Source organism: Camelus ferus, chromosome 22 (genome assembly GCF_009834535.1).
Source record: "Camelus ferus isolate YT-003-E chromosome 22, BCGSAC_Cfer_1.0, whole genome shotgun sequence".
Classification (NCBI taxonomy): domain Eukaryota; kingdom Metazoa; phylum Chordata; class Mammalia; order Artiodactyla; family Camelidae; genus Camelus; species Camelus ferus.
In genome coordinates this window covers 15,914,060-15,932,191 of record NC_045717.1, presented here as the reverse complement: position 1 = coordinate 15,932,191, position 18,132 = coordinate 15,914,060, and the positions used below count along the sequence as shown (strand labels likewise).

The window sequence follows — 18,132 nt, the reverse complement described above, 5'->3', positions numbered from 1 at the left end:
AGCACTGCTTCCAGAAGCAAGACAGTATGGCTGACAGAACTGGGGTCACTTGCTGCTGGGGGGGATCTCACGATGGGCCAGTGCTCCTCTGGCCATTCTCAGGGGGCTTCGCTGACCGCCTAGGCCTCTGGACACGGCAGGGACCCTAGTACAGCCCCCTGATGGGTACTCTGACCTGGAGCCCCTCACCCCTCTCCAACTCGTGTGACAGTGACCAAGACCCAGGAAGGTGGAGCCGGTGAACATGCCGGTGAGGGGCTAGGCTCTGTGAACCATGGTGCATAGTGTTCTCAGAGTCCCTGCCTTGTCTCCTGAGCTTGCCTCAGGTGTGGTCTTCCAGGCTGGGTGCTAAGATGGGGCTGGAGATCTGTCCTCAGAGCCAAAGTCAGTTTGGTCTCTTCCTGCACAAACGTACCCGCCCCACAGCGAGCAGCCCCTGGTTCCTGCCCTCCGAGCCAGCTGGGCCCCAGCCCTGCATACCTCTGGGTGGGGCTGGGCAGGGCCCCATGTAGAGGGAAAGAGTGAGGAGTTACTGTTCATAGGAAGATACATGGCTTGGGGTGGATTAAAAATTTTTTGGGGGGTGGGGGTATGTCTTTAATGAGCATCCATCCTGCTTTCCCCTGGCCAGCCATGCCAGTCTTGTGGTATCCTGGGGCCAGGCAGTTCTCAGCCAGCCACAACACCCCTTGGCTGCCCCGAGCCCACATGCTGTATTTCTGATCTTCAGGGCCATGTTCACGGGCGGCATGAGGGAGGCAAGCCAGGATGTTATCGAGCTGAAGGGCGTGTCAGCCCGCGGCCTGCAACACATCATCGACTTCGCCTATAGTGCCTGAGGTGACGCTGGACCTGGACTGTGTGCAGGACGTGCTGGGCGCAGCTGTGTTCCTGCAGATGCTGCCTGTGGTGGAGCTGTGTGAGGAGTTCCTCAAGGCCGCCATGAGCGTGGAGACCTGCCTCAACATCGGCCACATGGCCACCACCTTCAGCCTGGCCTCGCTCAAGGAATCGGTGGATACCTTCACCTTCCGGCACTTCCTGCAGATTGCTGAGGAGGAGGACTTCCTGCACCTGCCGCTGGAGCGCCTGGTCTTCTTCCTGCAGAGCAACCGGCTGCAGAGCTGTGCAGAGATCGACCTGTTCCGCGCGGCTGTCCGCTGGCTGCAGCATGACCCTGCCAGGCGGCTGCGCGCCAGCCACGTGCTCTGCCACATCCGCTTCCCGCTCATGCGGTCATCAGACCTGGTGGATAGCGTGCAGACGCTGGATATCATGGTGGAGGACGTGCTGTGCCGCCAGTACCTCCTGGAGGCCTTCAACTACCAGGTGCTACCCTTCCGGCAGCATGAGATGCAGTCTCCGCGCACAGCTGTGCGCTCAGACGTGCCCTCACTGGTTGCCTTCGGCGGCACGCCCTACACCGACAGCGACCGCTCCGTCAGTAGCAAGGTGTACCAGCTGCCAGAGCCGGGCGCCCGCCACTTCCGCGAGCTTACAGAGATGGAGGTCGGCTGCAGCCACACGTGCGTGGCTGTGCTGGACAACTTTGTGTACGTGGCGGGGGGCCAGCACCTGCAGTACCGCAGTGGCGAGGGTGCTGTGGATGCCTGCTACCGCTATGACCCCCACCTGAACCGCTGGCTGCGCCTGCAGGCCATGCAGGAGAGCCGGATCCAGTTCCAGCTGAACGTGCTGTGCGGCATGGTGTATGCCACGGGTGGCCGCAACCGGGCTGGCAGCCTGGCCTCGGTGGAGCGGTATTGCCCGCGGCGCAACGAGTGGGGCTATGCCTGCTCGCTGAAGCGCCGCACATGGGGCCACGCAGGCGCCTCGGCTGGGGGCCGCCTCTACATCTCGGGAGGCTATGGTATCTCAGTGGAGGACAAGAAGGCCTTGCACTGCTATGATCCTGAGGCCGACCAGTGGGAGTTCAAGGCGCCCATGAGTGAGCCCCGAGTGCTCCATGCCATGGTGGGTGCTGGCGGCCGCATCTATGCCCTGGGTGGCCGCATGGACCATGTTGACCGTTGCTTCGACGTGCTGGCGGTGGAGTACTACGTGCCCGAGGCGGACCAGTGGACCAGCGTGAGCCCCATGCGGGCAGGCCAGTCAGAGGCCGGCTGCTGCCTGCTGGACAGGAAGATCTACATCGTTGGGGGCTACAACTGGCGACTCAACAACGTGACAGGCATTGTGCAGGTGTATAACACCGAGACGGACGAGTGGGAGCGTGACCTGCACTTCCCAGAGTCCTTTGCAGGCATCGCCTGTGCCCCTGTCCTGCTGCCCCGGGCTGGAATCAGGAGGTAGTTCCTGGGAACCCAGGTCCCTGGCCTGGCCGCATGCCAGGGTTTCTTTGAGGGGCTTGGTGCATGTCCGGGCGGAGAACTGTGAACCACCCCCGCTACCCCCACCCTGGGGCTGGCCTCGCGGGGCCTAATGTGTTGATAAGGCCCCCTTCCCGTCCCTCCTTCCTTCCTGAAGCAGATCCTGGCTCCACGCCCTCTGGGGGAGCCTGCCAGCAACAAGGCTGATGTGTTATGGCAGCTGACTCGCACCCAAGGTAGTTTCCTCGCCTGCCCAGCATTGCATTCTCACTACCCGGTGGGGAATCGGGGTCTCCTTTGGGGTGTCATTGTGTGGCTTTGCCCTGCTTCTCTCCCCCTACCACCCTGCCTGGAGGTCTGTGACATTCAGATGCGAACTCATTAATGGTTGACCCCCCAGTTTCCCCCACCCCCATGAGTTACATGTGTCGTTTTAAAAACAAATGCACCCCAAACCTCTGTCACACGTGGACCTCCAGGAGCAGGAGAGGCGGCTGGGAAGTACCTGGCTTGGGGGTGACCAGAGGGCACATTTCCTCCTCTCCAGAAGCCCGAGCTGCTGGGCGAGAAGGGCCAGCACCTTCAGGGTGTTTGCTTGCTGGCTTTTAGGAGGAAAAAACACAGCCGGCTCCCAGAGATGGCCCTTATGGGCAACAGGCTTTCCACTGGGCTCTGGGTCACTCCTGGGGCCTTAACAAGAATGGGGCCGGGACTCTGGCCCCGTCCCTGCCCTGTGGATGTAGGGGGATGCCTGCTTTAGAGTCTCACAGTGCGTCTGCATTCCACAGGCCTGCCCCGTGATTTTTATTCTCTCCCTCTTTCCAGCCCTCTGCTCCCCCCTCACCCTGTGTTCAGTCAGGTTGAAATGCTGCCAGGTCTGTGCCCACCCGGCGTGGGCCGTCAGGCGGGCCATGAGGCCTCTCCCTTCAAGGGCTTTGCGGCATCTCCCGCCACATTTGTTTTGGTGTCTAAACCTCAAAACTTTTTTTCCTTGTTCCTTTTTTCTTTTTTTTTTTTTAAAAGGCCAGCACTGCTGTCTTATAAATGCGATTTTTACCCTTGGGGCAACTTAAAGTGTCTCCTCTGCTGCTAATGGACGATTGATGTCGTGTCTCTGTGACCCACTTGCCATGTAAAGACTTAACCTCATACCTTAGCAGACGTCGTCTCCTAATATTTTCTTTTTATTTAATAAAAATGTTATGGTTAAAAGATGGAGTGGGCCTAGTGCTGAGCTCGTGGTGCTTGATGGGTTGCAGATTCCTCATGTCCTTGTGCGTTTGGGGGCTCATCTCCCACCTTGAGTTGCAGAGGAGCCGGAAAGGGGACTGGCCTTTGGCTCTGGGGCATAGGGTGGGGCACAGCAGGAAGTGCAGCTAGGACTTCCACCAGGTGCCTGGAAGACAAAGGGCAAACCCAGCCTGGGCAAGGCAGCCTTTAAGAGACTCCCTCCTTGAGACTGGGGACCCGGCCCCCTGCCACCAGCCAGTCCCCAGCAGATTTTGTCTCCGTTTGTGTGATGTTGGGCAGCCGGGGAGCCCCCTTTCCCAGAGGCTTTAATAGGGGAGATGCAGGGCAGGTCCTGAAGGAAGCATGAAGTCACTGGGCTTCCATATGGGCCCAAGAGCATCTCGAATTGCCCCCAGCCCCTGCTCCTGTGGCAGGCCTCGCTGCGACCCGGGGTGCAAATAGGTGGTGGAGAATGTAGTTTTCAGACAGCCTTCTGAAAGGGCAAGCTTCTGGGATCACCCTCAAAACATACCCGCAGGCCTGGTGTTCCATTCACAGCCATCAGGGCTCGGGGTGAGGCTGGATGTGTGTGTGTGTGTGGGGGGCAGTGTTGAAGTAGGAACTTGGTTGGGAACCAGTAAGGAGCCCACGCTGTCAGGGGCATAGAAAGGAGAGCAGCAGCCACTGGGGACTTACCAGAAAATTCCAGCCCCTTCTCATCCCCCCAACCTGAGCTCCCCTAAAGAGAACCCTTCCCTGCTGGAGGCACGGCCCCTTCAGGGGGGCAGTGAGAAGCCTCTGCCAGCTGCAAGTCCCCCCAGATCAGCTCACACCTCAGAACATCTTGTCCCCAATGAGCTGGCAGGGGTGCCGGCGCAGAGCGGGGGGTGGGGGGGTGCTGCCGTATCTAACCGGGTTGTGCATAACTGTCTGGGCTGGTTCGTGGAATGTTCTCGGGGCCCCCTGCCCCTCCCTCTTCACCCACCCCACCCCCCCGGAAGAAGGGAAAATTATTTTTCGTATTGTAAACTTTAAACACGAAAAAGCTGTTTTTAATTTAGCAGAAACTGGCTTGAATCTTCACTTTGTGAACATTTGTGTCCTTCAGAGAAAGGCAGAACATGAGTGCACACATGCACGCAGACGCTCACACGCACACCTGCACTCACGCATCGTGACACGCACACCCGCATGGTCACGCTCCCAGGTAGCCTTGCTCATAGGCTTTGTAAGGTGCACAGGCGCTCAGTCACACCCAATTAAACACACGCTCATACGTGCACACCCTCCTGGACCAGCCTGGCCCTCCCCTGCACAGCACCCTGAAGGGGTCTGAAACCCGTCACCTTATCACCTCTTCTCACCTTTCGCCCAGGGCAGCTTGGGCATGGAGGGACTGAGCTTGTGGAGAGCCTGTCTGCTTCCAGATGTCCTGCTTCCCCGCCGTGGCCCTGGATGCGGCCGGCAGGAGCCTCCCTCCGCACCTGGGCTTGGGCTGTGGGAAAACACCATCTCCAGGGATGGTGGGATGGAGGCCCGCAAGAGGGAGCCAAGTGTGACTTCTGGGGCCTCACCGTGAGCGAGGGCCAAGGGGGCCTCCGGGGAGCTGTGTGAGGTGGGAATCTGCCCCGGACCTGGCCAGCTTGGAAACCCGCCCCTGGCTTCATCTCTGAGAACGCAGCTCCAGCTCCTCTGTTCTCACGGGCCCCAGAGAATTTGCTTCTCATGGTGGAGCCTGAACGCACGGGTTTTATTAGGGGCACCTGGCCAGTGTATCCCAGGAGGCACAGCCTGAATGTTTGTTGCATAAATGAGAGGTTCTGGGGTGGGGAGGTGGGAGCGGAGCCTCATCCACTCCAGCGTCCGTGGGGGCATCATTGGCCTACAGACCCCACGGGCAAGAGCCCCATGAAGCCGTGCTCCTGACCACAACAAATACCCCAGCTTAGTTCTTGTGGCTGACCATGCTTGTTGCCATCCCAGCGGCCATTTCGCCCTCCTCACCAAAAGAGCTCTGATTGGATGCCAGCAGCAGCGTGCCCAGCCTCAGGGGTTAATTTAGGATTTGGCTGAGCCATTCTTGGCAATGTATTTTGTAGGGGGTCGTTTTCGATCTGGGCGCATTTCCCAGTTCTGGCCAGCACGTTTTAAGGGGAGGTCTGGGGTGGGGGTTTCTGGACATAGCAGCAGCGTTATTGCCCCCTTCCCTCCCTTACTGCTTCCTACCAGGACGTGATGCCAGGAGTTTCTGCAGCCATCTTGTGGCCATGAGGAGCAAGTTAAGAGAGGCACAGAGATGCTGCCTCCCAGAATCCTGAAGCCACAGGGCCACCAGGCCTACCCTAGGACCTCTGACCTCCAGACTCGTTTTTATGAGAAATCACGTCTGTGCTGTTCAAGATACTAGTGGTCATATATTCTGATTCTTGTTAAACAGTTCCAAAATTGTAATATAAATGTAACAGATGCTGGGGTTTCCCCACCTTATGTAAGTCAGGGTTTTAACTTGCAAGCAACAGAAACACGCTGGCCAATTTAAATAGTAAAAACGTACATTGGAAGGCTATTCAATTGCTCACAGAAGTGGCAGGAAGGCTGGAAAATCAGGCTCAGAAAATAGTAGAAATCAAGGGGGTGATGGTGACCAGCTGAAATTATACCAGGGAACTGGTTGGTGAGGTCACTTCTGCCACCACTACAGAATCCAGATGCCTCAACTGGCACAGCCATCTGCCATTGGCACTCTGCCATAGCCACCCCTGGAAACCAGAAGCTCCTGTCCTGATCCTATTTCTTTGCACCACTTGTTCCTAAGTGGGAACATCCTCTTGGCCCAGCCCATGTCCTGTGCCAATGCTCCAGCTGCCTAAGGAGCAGGGAAAGTGAGTATGTCAGTGTATTAGTCAGCTGCTGCGTAACAAGCAACCCCAAGTCTCAGTGGCATGCAAAAATAAATGTTTTTCAGGTGTCTGTGACTCAGCTCTGTGTGTAGAGGGGGTGCCTGTTCTAGGCTGCCCTCACCTGGGCAGCTTTGTTTCCAAGTGCAAGTAAGTGTGGAGTGCCAGGAGGCTCAGCTCCACCTGCCTTGCACCCTTCTAGGTTCTCCTCTGACGATGGTGCCAGAGGACAAGGGGGAATCATGGGAGGCCTCCCAAGGTCCAGATTCAGAATTCTTGTGCTGTCGCTTCTGCCCATATGTCTTTGGCCAAAGCAAATGACATAGCCAAGCCCAAAATTAGGGCTAGGGAAATGTCTTCCACCTTATGAAGGAAGAACGCACAGTGTGCAAAGGGCAGGACAAAGAGATGAATGGAGAGCTGAGACTTATGGTTTGATTGACCACACCATTGGCTTTGGAGTTTCTGTTGTCAGTCGGGGGCCAAATTCCCATGAATGGGGACTCCCCAGCCTTGGATGGGGACTCAGATCCTGGGCCACCAAAAAGAAAAACTGGCTGTATTTCATCTGCAGCCACTGCCCCCTAGAGGTTGGGGAGTCGATCTTCTTTTATTATTGAATAGATTGGGGTGGTAAGTATCCTGGGTTATTGGACAGGGGGCAGGCTGGGGGTGCTATTTGAGGAGTCCAGCTGGAGCTCAGACAAGTCTCAGCCACTGTAGTGTCACTGGAAGGCCTGCCCCCAATGTCCCTTCAGCACGGTGGTTGTAGGAGGTGGCAGGGGGAACTGGACTGCTGGCTCTGCTCCTGCCCCACCATGCCCCAGAGCCACCCCCCCCATCCCTGTCCCCTCAACTCCAGCCTCCTTTGCAGTCTTGCCCCATCCCACCTTCTACCAGGTGGGAGGCTGAGGGGCCTGGGTTCTTGTCTAACCTCTTCTTATTGAATTGTAAGGAGTGAGCTCCACGTCTGGTGTTTCTGGCTCCCATTGAGTCCTTCCCTTTTGCTTCATAATTAAACCTGGCTCTTGCTTTGCCTTTCGAAATTCTGATGAGGGCCTGGTTTGGAAGTGAAAGACAGGCCCTGGATGGTTTTCCTTTTTGCCCTCCCGCTCCAATGGCCCGAATTCACCTCCATGCAATGTGGATACCCTGGATTGACTAAGAGTCCATATAAGGCAGTGCAGAAAAGCAAAGCATGAAAACTAACATCTCGAGGTAGAATTCTGTTTCCCTAACGGTTACTGAGTGCTTGCGAGGAGGCAGGCGCTGAGCTAAGTGCTTTACATGCGTTATCTATTTAATCTTCCCAAGAGCCTGCTATGAGAAGTGCCATTATCCACATTTAAGGCAGTAGGACAGTGAGTCTCAGAGAGATTAAGTCACTTTTCTGTTGTCACACAGCTGGAGAATTGGCAAGGGCTGGGCCATGCAGAAACACTCAGGAGTTTTGGTTTTAACTGAACATGTATTTAGAGGCTTTATGTTGAGGGGTGCTACGCGGCCTGGATGCAGGGGAAAGGGCAATTTAGGCAGGGAGACAGCCTGTGCAAAAGCCCTGAGGCAGAATGCAGCAAGGCTGGATGGAGGACATGGAAAAGGGAAGGGTGGATGAGGAAGCTGGCAGAGAACAAATGGGGCCAGGCAGAGCTATGGAGAAGAGGAGAGAAAACTGGATCATAGAGGCAGCAAGAAGTAGCTTACAGGACTTGCCTGTTAGCTCACATTTGGACGTGTTCTTTAACTCAAGTGAAGTTATTCAAGAATGGGACACTCCCAGTCCCTTTGGGTCAGGGCTTGCTGGAGAAGGACATGTCTAGAGTGAGAAACAGCTCTGTTTTGGGGTCAGGAATGGCTTTCTGGAGTGGGGGACATTTGAGCTGGGTTTTGAGGGGTAGATAGGAGTTTCCCAGGCAGAAAATGATTCATTCAACAAACACTTCCTAATTCCCCTTCTCTGCCTAGTCTTGTGTTAGCTCTGGGGATCCAGGAAAACAGAATGAACACGGATGAGTATAAAATGAGGCCAAAAGTGCTCAGAGCCATCAACAAAGGACAAGCCTTAAGAGTAGGGAATTGGGTGTGTCTGTGCCCTTTCTGCATCACACAGGAAATTCAAGCCCCAGAATGTTTGAGAAGGGAATGCAGTGTTAGCTTCTGATCTCTGCTCAGCTGCTTTCAGAGAATGGGAAGTTCCTGAGTCGTGGGACACATACCCAAGGGTACACTTCAGATAGAGCCCTCAGGAAGGTCAGAGATGAGGCCTGAAAGATGAGAAGGTGCCAGCCATGAAAGGATCTCGGAGGAGAGCAGTCCCGGCAGAGGCAATAGCACATACAAAGATCTGGAGAGGGAATACCAAGGAAGCTGGAGTGGCTGGAGTGAGGGGCCAGGGTGTGTGAGGACCTTGCGGATCATTGGGAGGAGGGTGGATTTTTTCCTAAGTGTGATAGGGAGCATGAGATCCGTCCTGCTTTACAAAGAGACTATGGGCTGCTCCAGAAGTCCTGCGTGGGCCACGCTGGGTGGCAGAAGTTGCCTTTGCTGAAGGGAGAAAGTGAAAACCTCAGGGCTGGGTTCTGCCTCGGTCACCAGACACCTTGGCCTCACCATCCTCGAGGCTAGGGGTCAGTGGAGCGGGAGGAGGAGGCTTGGGTCACCGTCCGGCCATTGCGCAATAAGCAGGCTTGTGGCTTCCTCTGACTCATCACCAGGGTTTAGGATGGATCAAGTTACCGCCAGGGTGTGGGGTAAATGGGGGTGAGTAGGGTAAGCACTGGCCTCTCACCTCTGCCCTGAGGGCATGGCCCCTTGCTGTGGCCCCTGCTACCCCTCAAATCTTTTCTCCTCTATCTTTCTGTGCAGAAACCGGCTTAGTGCAGCCATATGTAAGTGATCAGGGTAATCGGCATTTTTCGAGCCCTTATTATGAGACGGGCACTTGACATGTGTTAACCTCATTTAAACCTTACAAGACCCATCTCAGAGAAGGAAGCTGAGCTCTGCTGTCAGGCCTGAGTTCTAGTCCTGGCTCTGGCGCTTGACTTGCTATGGGCACTCCCATCCCTGCTCCCTGTTACTATTTCCTCTCCAATGTCACAGGATGGTGGCAGGAATTAGAAGTCACATACATAGAATGTTGAGTCCCTTACCTGAGTCTCAGAAACTTCAGTTTCAGTGCTAGGGAGAGAAGATGGACTTCAAATCAACTTTAGCGAAAAAGAGAATGAATTATTGGTTCATATAACTGAAAAGGCAGACATGTCTAGCTTCAGGCATGGCTGGATACAGCAATTCACAGGTATCTGTCTCCTTTTGTTTCTGTTTTCCTCTGTGTGAGTTTACTCTCGGGACACCTTTCTTCAAGAGGTGACCTATGGCACTGCAAATCTGTGTTATCCTTCAAATCAGCCACCCAAGCAAAGAGGGTGCTTCGCTTTCCCATAGTTCAAACAAAAATTGCAGAGTTGCATCTCATTGGGTTAACTGGGTAACCAATTGTGATGGTCAGAGCACGGCTCTGCTGATTGGCCAAGTCTTCCAATTTGAAGTGGAGACTTTGTGGGGAGAGCGAGTAGTGAGACCACCTCTACCACAGATCATGGACTGAAAGTTGGAAGGGTAGTTGATTGTTGACACCCAGAATAAGGGGTGGATGCTTGCTAGGCAAAAAGGCTAGAAGTCCAAGAAAGTGCTCAAAATCATAACAAGAAAGATGAAATAGAGCAGTGGCAGTGCCCAGGACACTCCAAAGTAAAAATCTATGTATGTGTATATATTTAATGTGGACATTTCATTAAACTATTGTAAAATGTAAATAAAAGCATGTTTGGAAAATGTTGGTATGCCCCTATGATCTCCATCAGTGTCTCCTCCAGCCATCCCTTGTCCTGGTAAAAAGTGTGCTTGTTGTGTGATTAGAGCTGCTCCTCCTGGTTTCTGCCCCCCTCACTCCCATGCCCTGAAATCCCTGGAGCCTCCTGAATCTAAACTTTTGATATTGGTGGTTGGGGTCCCTCTGTTTGGGGGAGGGACAACTGGATGTCAGAACCCCTCTTGCTTCCCTAGGTCACCCCCCTCCCCGTCACTGGGGAGACTCTGCTATCCTTTTCCCTGCTGGGTCTGGGTGGGATTTCTGGACCTGTCCTTTAGCACCCCAAGGGAAAGCTGGCTTCCTTGAGCAAGACTGGACTGGAGAAATTCAGAGAGAGGAGGCTGAAGCTCTGTAGTTCCAGTTCTCTGAGATTGAGGACCCAGAGAATAGGAACTGGATAGGGAACAGGAATGGGGAAAGAAAGGTGTTCAGGATGACACCAGGATTTGGGGCTGGGGACTGATCGCACCCCCCAAATCATGGTGGCGATACGAGCCTCCTTTTCTAAGATCACTCTCCTCCTGGCCCATTACTGGTTTTATTTGCCATATCACATTTACCTCCATCTGAAATGTTCTTGGGACGTTTATTGGTGGGTTATGTTCCCCCTCTCCCCGACTGTGCACTCCATAAGGGCAGGGAACACGTCTGCTTGCTCACGCCTTTTCCCCAGTGTGCTTGGCACATACAGACATTCAGTAAATGAATGAATGCATGCATGGATGAGCAACGCCCTGAATTGGTCTCTGAGCTGAACTAGTCCAAACCCAGGCTCAGTCTCGAATACCTGTCCTTGGGGTGAGTGCTGGCTCCATCCTGGTGACCTGGAACGGTTTGGGTCCAGCAGATTCTCTTGGGGGCTCCAGTGCCCCAACCCGTCCCCAGACCTTGCCCAACAGTCAGGTGGCCTCTGTCCAGCGGGCCAGGAAGAGGCTCCATGCGCCTGCGCCAAAATCTCCATCCTCCTTCTCCCTCCTCCCCCTTTGGCCCCTCCAAACTCGCCGCTAAGGCGCGCGCATGCGCCGTCGCCCCCGCGGGGCGAGCCGCTCCCATGCGCACGCGCCATTTTCACGCCTGCCGACGCGCCTGCGCACTGCCCGCCGCCCGCAGGTCTGGCCGGCGCTTGCGTGGTGGCACCGGCGAGGTGGGGGGGCGAGGAGGTGGAGGAGGAGGAGGAGGAGGAGGAGGCGGCGGCGAGAAGATGGCGACTTCGAACAATCCGCGGAAATTCAGCGAGAAGATCGCGCTGCATAACCAGAAGCAAGCGGAGGAGACGGCGGCTTTCGAGGAGGTCATGAAGGACCTGAGCTTGACGCGGGCCGCGCGGGTAAGAGGGTTGCCCGCGCCGACCCCTCAGGGCCGGAGAGAAGGGAGGGGGCGCGTGTCCGGCGCGTGCACGGGGCGGGGGGCGCGCGGCGGGGGCGGGGCGCGCGCGGCAGGGGCGGGGCTTGGCACGGCCTGAGGGGACAGGTGTCCCTACGCCCCAGGCGTCGTGGGCGGGACGGGTGCCCCCACATCATCGATACCTGAAGGGGTACAGGTGTCCCTACATCATTGCTACCTGAAGTGGTGGGCAAGTGTCACAACATCATTGTTACCGTAGGGGCAGGGGCCTCTACATCATTATTACCTGGAGGGAACAGGTACCACTACATCATTGTTACCTAAGGAGGGAAAGGTGTCCCCACATCATTGCTCTCTGAGGGGACTAGGTGCCCTTATATCACTGCTACCTAGGGGAGACAGGATGATATTGAGCGCTGGGTGAACTGGGTGCTCCTTGCAGGCATCACTGTTACCTGGGGAGAGGGAATAGGCGTTCCATATCATTGGTGCCTGAGGGGGACAGCTGCCCCCACACCATTGCTACCTGAAGGGACAGGTGTCTCTACATCATTGTCACCTGTGCCCTCACTCCCTGTGTGTTTGGAGGACAGGTATGGAGACAAGATGCCCCACTGTCAGACCTCGGATGGAATAGGTATCCCTTTTGGATACCTGAGGGAGAAGTCTGGTGCCCTTCCCTGTGGGGACCTGAGGGGTTCAGGAAGGCAGACTGGGCTCTTGGAGCTTGGAGTGGAGACAGCTGCCCCTTCCACATGCAGCACATAGGGTGCGGTTCAGGTGATACTCCTCCCTCTAGGACAAGGGACAGCTGGCCACAAATGGCCCCTGGCCCTTCAGGACCAGGGTGGAGAAACAGTTCTTCCTCAGATGACTGGGTGGATTGGGTGTGCAGGGGCAGGCCAGGTTCCCTGCTAACCTCACCTGGGAAGCTGCTGTAGGCCTGAAGCAGAGGCTGGTCATGGCCGGGGTCAGAGGCCTGGTTCTTCTAGGTAACAGCTCTCTGGCAAGTACCACAAGGTGCCAAGCGCCTTGGGTCTTGGTGTACTCCGTTGTCGAGAATGTCTAGCAAGCCCTTCCTTGTGGGTCAGGAGAGGAGCATGCTTTGCACAGGTGGCAGTAAATCTCTTCTGTGACCCTGCAGAGTGGTGGGACCCCTGTTTTGCACCCTGGGGCCGTGGGGAGGGGTTGGGTGGGAGCTGCAGACACCCACCTCACTGGTTTCTTGATTTGGCCTCCAGTCTGTCTTAGGCAGACCTACCTCAGTGACATGAACCTCAGTCTCTGATTCCTCAGGTGGGATTTTGGGGTGATGTTATTTTTCAGTTAGTTGCTTGTTTCTCTTTGAGATCATAACCTCATAGACTAGAATGTGTGTCTTCATTTCCACGCATTTGTTTAGCATGTATCTTTCGAGTGCTCTCTGTTGGCCAGGTGCTGCCCATCCCTGCTCCATCAGCTCACAGTCTCGCTCAGGATGTGGTTGGTGAATGAATGAATGAATGAAATGAGAGCATGCAGTTTGAATGTCCCCCGTAAGTCAGGGCTTCCGAGGGCAGGAACGTCCACTTTACCTCGTCTCCAGCGGGCAGTGTGTGCTAGCATGCAGTAGGTGTCAACTGTGTATAGTATAACAGGAAGAAGAAGTCATATTAGGTTCATGGCAGTCTTCATGATTGGAGGTCTGGTTTCTGCTGTAGGATTGGAAGTGAATAATTGTTGAAAAGATATCTTTAAAATAATAGCTTTATTGAGATATAGTTCATATATCACATAATTCATTTGTGTAAAGTGTACAGTTCATTGGTTTTCAGTACATTTACAGAGTTGTGCAACCGTCATCACTGTCTAATTCCAGAATATTTGCATCTCTCCCCAAAGAAACTCCATATCCATTAGCTGTCAGTTCTCATTTGCCCCTCCTCCAGCCCCAGCAGCCACCAACTTTTCTGTCTTTATGGATTTACCTGTTCTGGACATTTCATATAAATGGAATCATACGAGATGTGGCCTTTTGTGTCTGGCTACTTTCACTCAGCACGTTTTCTAAGTTCATCCACATTGTAGCATGCATCAGGAAACTTCTTTCCTTTTTATGGCTGAGTAATACTCCTTTGTGTGGATGGACCATATTTGTTTATCCATTTACTCATTGATGGATTCAGAAGAGATTTTTAAGATTTGCAGACAGTAGTGCCCTTGGCCCTGGGAACCACTTCCCATCTCTTTCCTCTCTCCCTCTGTTGCCTTTTTTTTTTACACTGGAAGTTGGAGAGGCATGGTGGGCTAGGGTCCTGGGCTGAGGCGAGCTTATACTAGATTTTTACAGACGGAGCAGTGCTATCTCTTGGGGGTGATCCTGTCCCTTTGGGGACAGTTGGCAATGACATTTTTGGTTGTCTCGACTGGAGGAAGGGGTGCTACTGGCATCTCGTGGGTAGAGAGCAGAGATGTTGCTCAACACCCTGCGATGCACAGACAGCTCCCACCACAGACAGTGATCTGGCCCCAGATGTCAGCAGTGCCAAGGCCGAGAAACCTTCAGTTTGAAGGAAACGTTGTGTGGGCAGGGGTGCAAGCTTTGCACTTGGGCAGATAGTTCAAAACTGCACCCACCAGTACAGCTGTGCCACTTTGGGCAGGCTGATGGCTTTTCGTGCACCTGAGACCAGGATGGGCAAGCTCGTTCCCAGCCTATTCTGGCCAGTACACTTGGTACATCTGCAGTGTCTGGTGCGGGTGAATGAACGCACTTGATGCAGGGTCCCCTCCTGCCCACTCTCTGGGGCTGCAGCCTTCCACGCTGCCACCCCCTGCCACAGGCATCAGCGTTTCACTTGCCCCTGTGAACAGGTGGGATGTGGCCCAGTCGGTACCTCCTCCTCTCAGGGGAATTCTGCAGCTCAGCCTGCCCACTCTGGGAGCCAGCAGGGCCGCTTGTGCCGACTCGGGTTGGCTCACAGTCCTCGGTAGTGATGGGCGTGCCCGCGGTGCCTTCCCATGTGGAAGGCCAGTTAGCCGGTGTTGAGCCTGATGAGTAAATCCATACTGTCACATCACTTGGGAGTAGGGACCCCAAGGACTAATTTGGGTGGGGGGATGGGGTGTGATGTTGGGGAAGCCTTTTTGAGTTTCAGGGTAGAGGGGTGAGTGAACAGGCGTTCCTTTCTTGTCCTCAGACTTGGGCAGCCTTAGGTGCAAGGAGGGCTGTGGCTCTCTGCTGTGTGACTTTGGTTAGATTTCTTAACCTCTCTAGGCCCCAGAATCCTGATCTAGAAAGTTAGGGTAGCTTGCTCATTTCACAGAATGACATTTTAAATTGCCCAGCACATCTCAGGGACTGTATGGGGTACTTGAGGGCAAGCAGCATGTGAGGACCATGCTCTTGGGGAGCTAGCATGGTTTTGGGGGGGCAGGAGAGAATTGCTCCCAATGAACAAAGCAGATGCTTGCAAAGAAAAGAAGCCAAACAATGTTCTAGGCCTGGCTGGGGTGGGAGGCTGACACCTGGACAGCAAGACACAGTCCTCTGTGCCTGGAGAGGGTGCCCCTTGTGAGGGAGGCGGGTCCAGAGGTCCCAAGGTGGAGGGGCTCGGTGAGGTGGGGATCAGGTCAGAGGACAGTGAGACCGGCATTGAGAGAAGAGAAGAGAGTGAGGCTGGCTCTGAGGGCGGGGTCCTGGGAGGGTTTGTGATGGTCAGCGGCCTGATCCTTGCTTGATTTGGTAGCGGCTTCATGTAGCTTGAGATGTAATTCCCTATACATTCAATCCACTTATGTAAAGTGTACCATTCAGTGGGTTTTTTTTTAATAGCATGTTCAAAGAGTTGTGCAACTATCACCAGTCAACTTTAGAGTATTTCCATTCCCCCAAAACGAAACCCCATCCCCATTAGCAGTCCCTCCCCATCCCCCTCCCACACCCCTGGCAACCACTAATCTGCTTTCCGTCTCTATGGATTTGCCTGTTCTGGACATTTCATGTAAATGGAATCATATAACATGTGGCCTTTTGTGTCTGGCTTCTTTTACTCAGCATGTTGTTTTTGAGGTTCACCTGAGTTATAGCGTGTATCAGTGTTTCATTCCTTTTTCCTAATTTTTCTAAAAATTATGGTAAAATATAAATGATCCACAATTTACCATCTTAACTGTTTTTAAATGTATATAGTTCAGTGGGATTAAGCCCTCTCACAATGTTGTGCAGCCACCACCACCACCCATTACTTCATTACTTATTAAGGCTGAATAATATTCCATTGTATGGATTTACCACATTTTGAGTATCTGTTCATTCATCAGTGGACAGTCGGATTGTTTCCCACCTTTTTGGCTGAATAGTGAATAGTGCTGCCATGGACGTTCGTGTCCCAGTGCTTGTGTGGACGCGGGTCTGCCTTTCCCTTGGATATATATGCTGAGGAGTGGAGTTTCTGGGTCAAATGGTAACTCTCTGTTTAACTGTTTAAGGCTGCTTTATGTCTTACATAGGTGGCTGTGGTCTGAGCAGGCATGGTGGTGAGAAGGGAGGCAGGCAGGCAATGAGAGGCCCCTGCAGCATCCAGGTTAGGGGATGGAGAAGGTGGCTTGAGCAGGGAGGTGGCTGTGGCAGTGGCCTGGAGTGGTGGATTTGGGTGATGTTTTGGCAGCAGGGATAACTGGATGTGTGGGTGGATCAGATGTGGAGGGTGAGAGAAGAGATGGGGGCGTGTCGCCCACTTGCCAGCGTCTCAGGACGCAGGAGGTTCTGCGTGTGATGGATCATTGAGCATCCCAGGGAGTGGCACCTGGGCCAGAGAAAATCTGCAGGCAAAGCAGTTCACAGTGGCCCATCCAGGGCCGCCAGCTCTAGCTGCACTGAAGGAGGGTGTTCTCGTGGCCCTACCCTGTGATGGGGGTGGCTCTGCACAGGCTGTTGGAAAATGGGTCCCTGGGCAGCAGGCACAGCGCAGTGGTGGCTCGGGTTAGCTGAGCGTGGAGGCCGCCCCTGGTCCTGGCCCCAGTCCTGGCTTTGGCACCGTTTGCCTCTATGCTGGCTGCTTCAAGTGTCTGGTGCCATCTGCAGCCTTGACACACACACATGCACGCAGGACTCGCCGAGCTGCTCTGTGCGCCGTCCCCTGCCTCCAGAAAGCCCCATCAGTGTCAGTGCTCTCCAGGTTGTGAGCTGCCCACCCGGTAGTAAGTTGAATGGGGTCTGTTAAGACGATCTGCCCTCATCATGACCCACATCTGTGACTATGATCTTATTTGGAAAAAAAGATTTCTGCAGATGTCATTGGGGTAAGGATCTCCAGATGAGATCGTTCTGGATTTATGGCCGTCCTAAATCTGATGACTGGTGTCTTTATGAGATGAGGAGAGGACCCAGACACGCGGGAGAAGACCATGTATGTTGGAGGTAGAGACTGGAATGGTGCAGCCCCGAACGAAAGATGTGTGGAGTCCGTGAAGCTGGAAGAGGCGAGGGAGGATCCTCCCCTGGGGCCTCCAGAGGGAATATGGCCCTGCCGACACCTGAATTTTTGATGTCTGGCCTCCAGAACTGTTGAGAGAATAAATACTTGTTTTACTGCCTACCCCCTTCCCCGTTGGTGGTCATTTGTGACGGCGGCCCCAGGACACCCTCCCCCCAGCTGAGACAGAGCCTGTGGAGTCTGGGTACCTTGCGGAAGCCACCTCAGGACGGTGGGCCTAGGGGTCGTCTGTGTGTGTGTACATCTGTCCTTCTCTGGCAGTTCATGCAGGTCATATTTTCCCCAAGGCCTCAAGTGCACCCTCCATTCACCCAGTATCAGGAACTGGGGACTCTCACTGTGTACTGAGCCTAGCAGTGATGGTGAACAAGCCAGAGAGACAAGAGCAGGAGCAAGGGCCCTGGGGCAGGAGGGGGCAACTTGTTGTCAGGAGCTGACCAAGAGTGAGATCAGAGTGTGCTGGGGGTGCAGGGCGAGGATTTTGGGTGGCGGTAAAGTTTGCCTTTTGCGCTTTCGGTTCCTGCTCTCTGCTGGGCACTATTTGGCTTTCACTCAACCCGCATTCTTTTTGTCAACCCCCTACCCCGACTTTCTGGAGGAGGTGTTATCTTTGCTATCGTGCAGATCCGGAAACTGAGGCCCAGAGCTGAATCCTGGTTGGGAAGAGACGGAACTAATATTCAGCCCTGGGTGAGCACACAGGATGTGTTTGAAACAAGGAATTAACAAAACAAATTAGAACCTTCTGTTGCTCATCAGAGCCTGCTTGGCCCCACTTGGGCCTTGGTTTCTCTGAAACGTGACTCAGTTACTCCAGCCACACCTACATTTCTCGTGACTTGGACCCAGAAATCCACATTTCCTGTCATTAATTGTTCTTGATATGGAGGTGGCGGCCTTGGAACTCCATCACACACACCTTTGTGCATGGCCCATGGCTCTTCTCCCCACGAAAGCCATGGTCTAGACCAGGCTGGGAG

At 54.3% G+C, this 18,132-nt stretch overlaps 2 protein-coding genes across 11 annotated transcripts in view; both read left to right on the top strand.

The window, feature by feature from the left end:
- The first annotated feature begins 730 nt into the window (after window positions 1-730).
- KLHL26 (kelch like family member 26) lies at window positions 731-3,542 on the top strand. Its single transcript, XM_032465221.1, is given in 2 exon segments — window positions 731-836; window positions 838-3,542. Coding segments are annotated over 2 exon segments (1,578 nt in total). The 5' UTR covers window positions 731-734; the 3' UTR covers window positions 2,314-3,542.
- Window positions 3,543-11,477: 7,935 nt separating this feature from the next.
- The window catches only part of CRTC1 (CREB regulated transcription coactivator 1), a 73,897-nt gene continuing 67,242 nt past the window's right edge, over window positions 11,478-18,132 (top strand). For 2 of the 10 annotated variants that reach the window (XM_032465214.1, XM_032465211.1), the window contains exon 1: window positions 11,480-11,658. In XM_032465214.1, the coding sequence (XP_032321105.1) occupies window positions 11,533-11,658 (126 nt within the window). In that variant the 5' untranslated portion in view covers window positions 11,480-11,532. Of the gene's footprint in view, window positions 11,659-18,132 lie in introns of all 10 variants that reach the window. The other 8 variants (XM_032465220.1, XM_032465216.1, XM_032465217.1 and 5 more) reach the window with 5 other exon arrangements.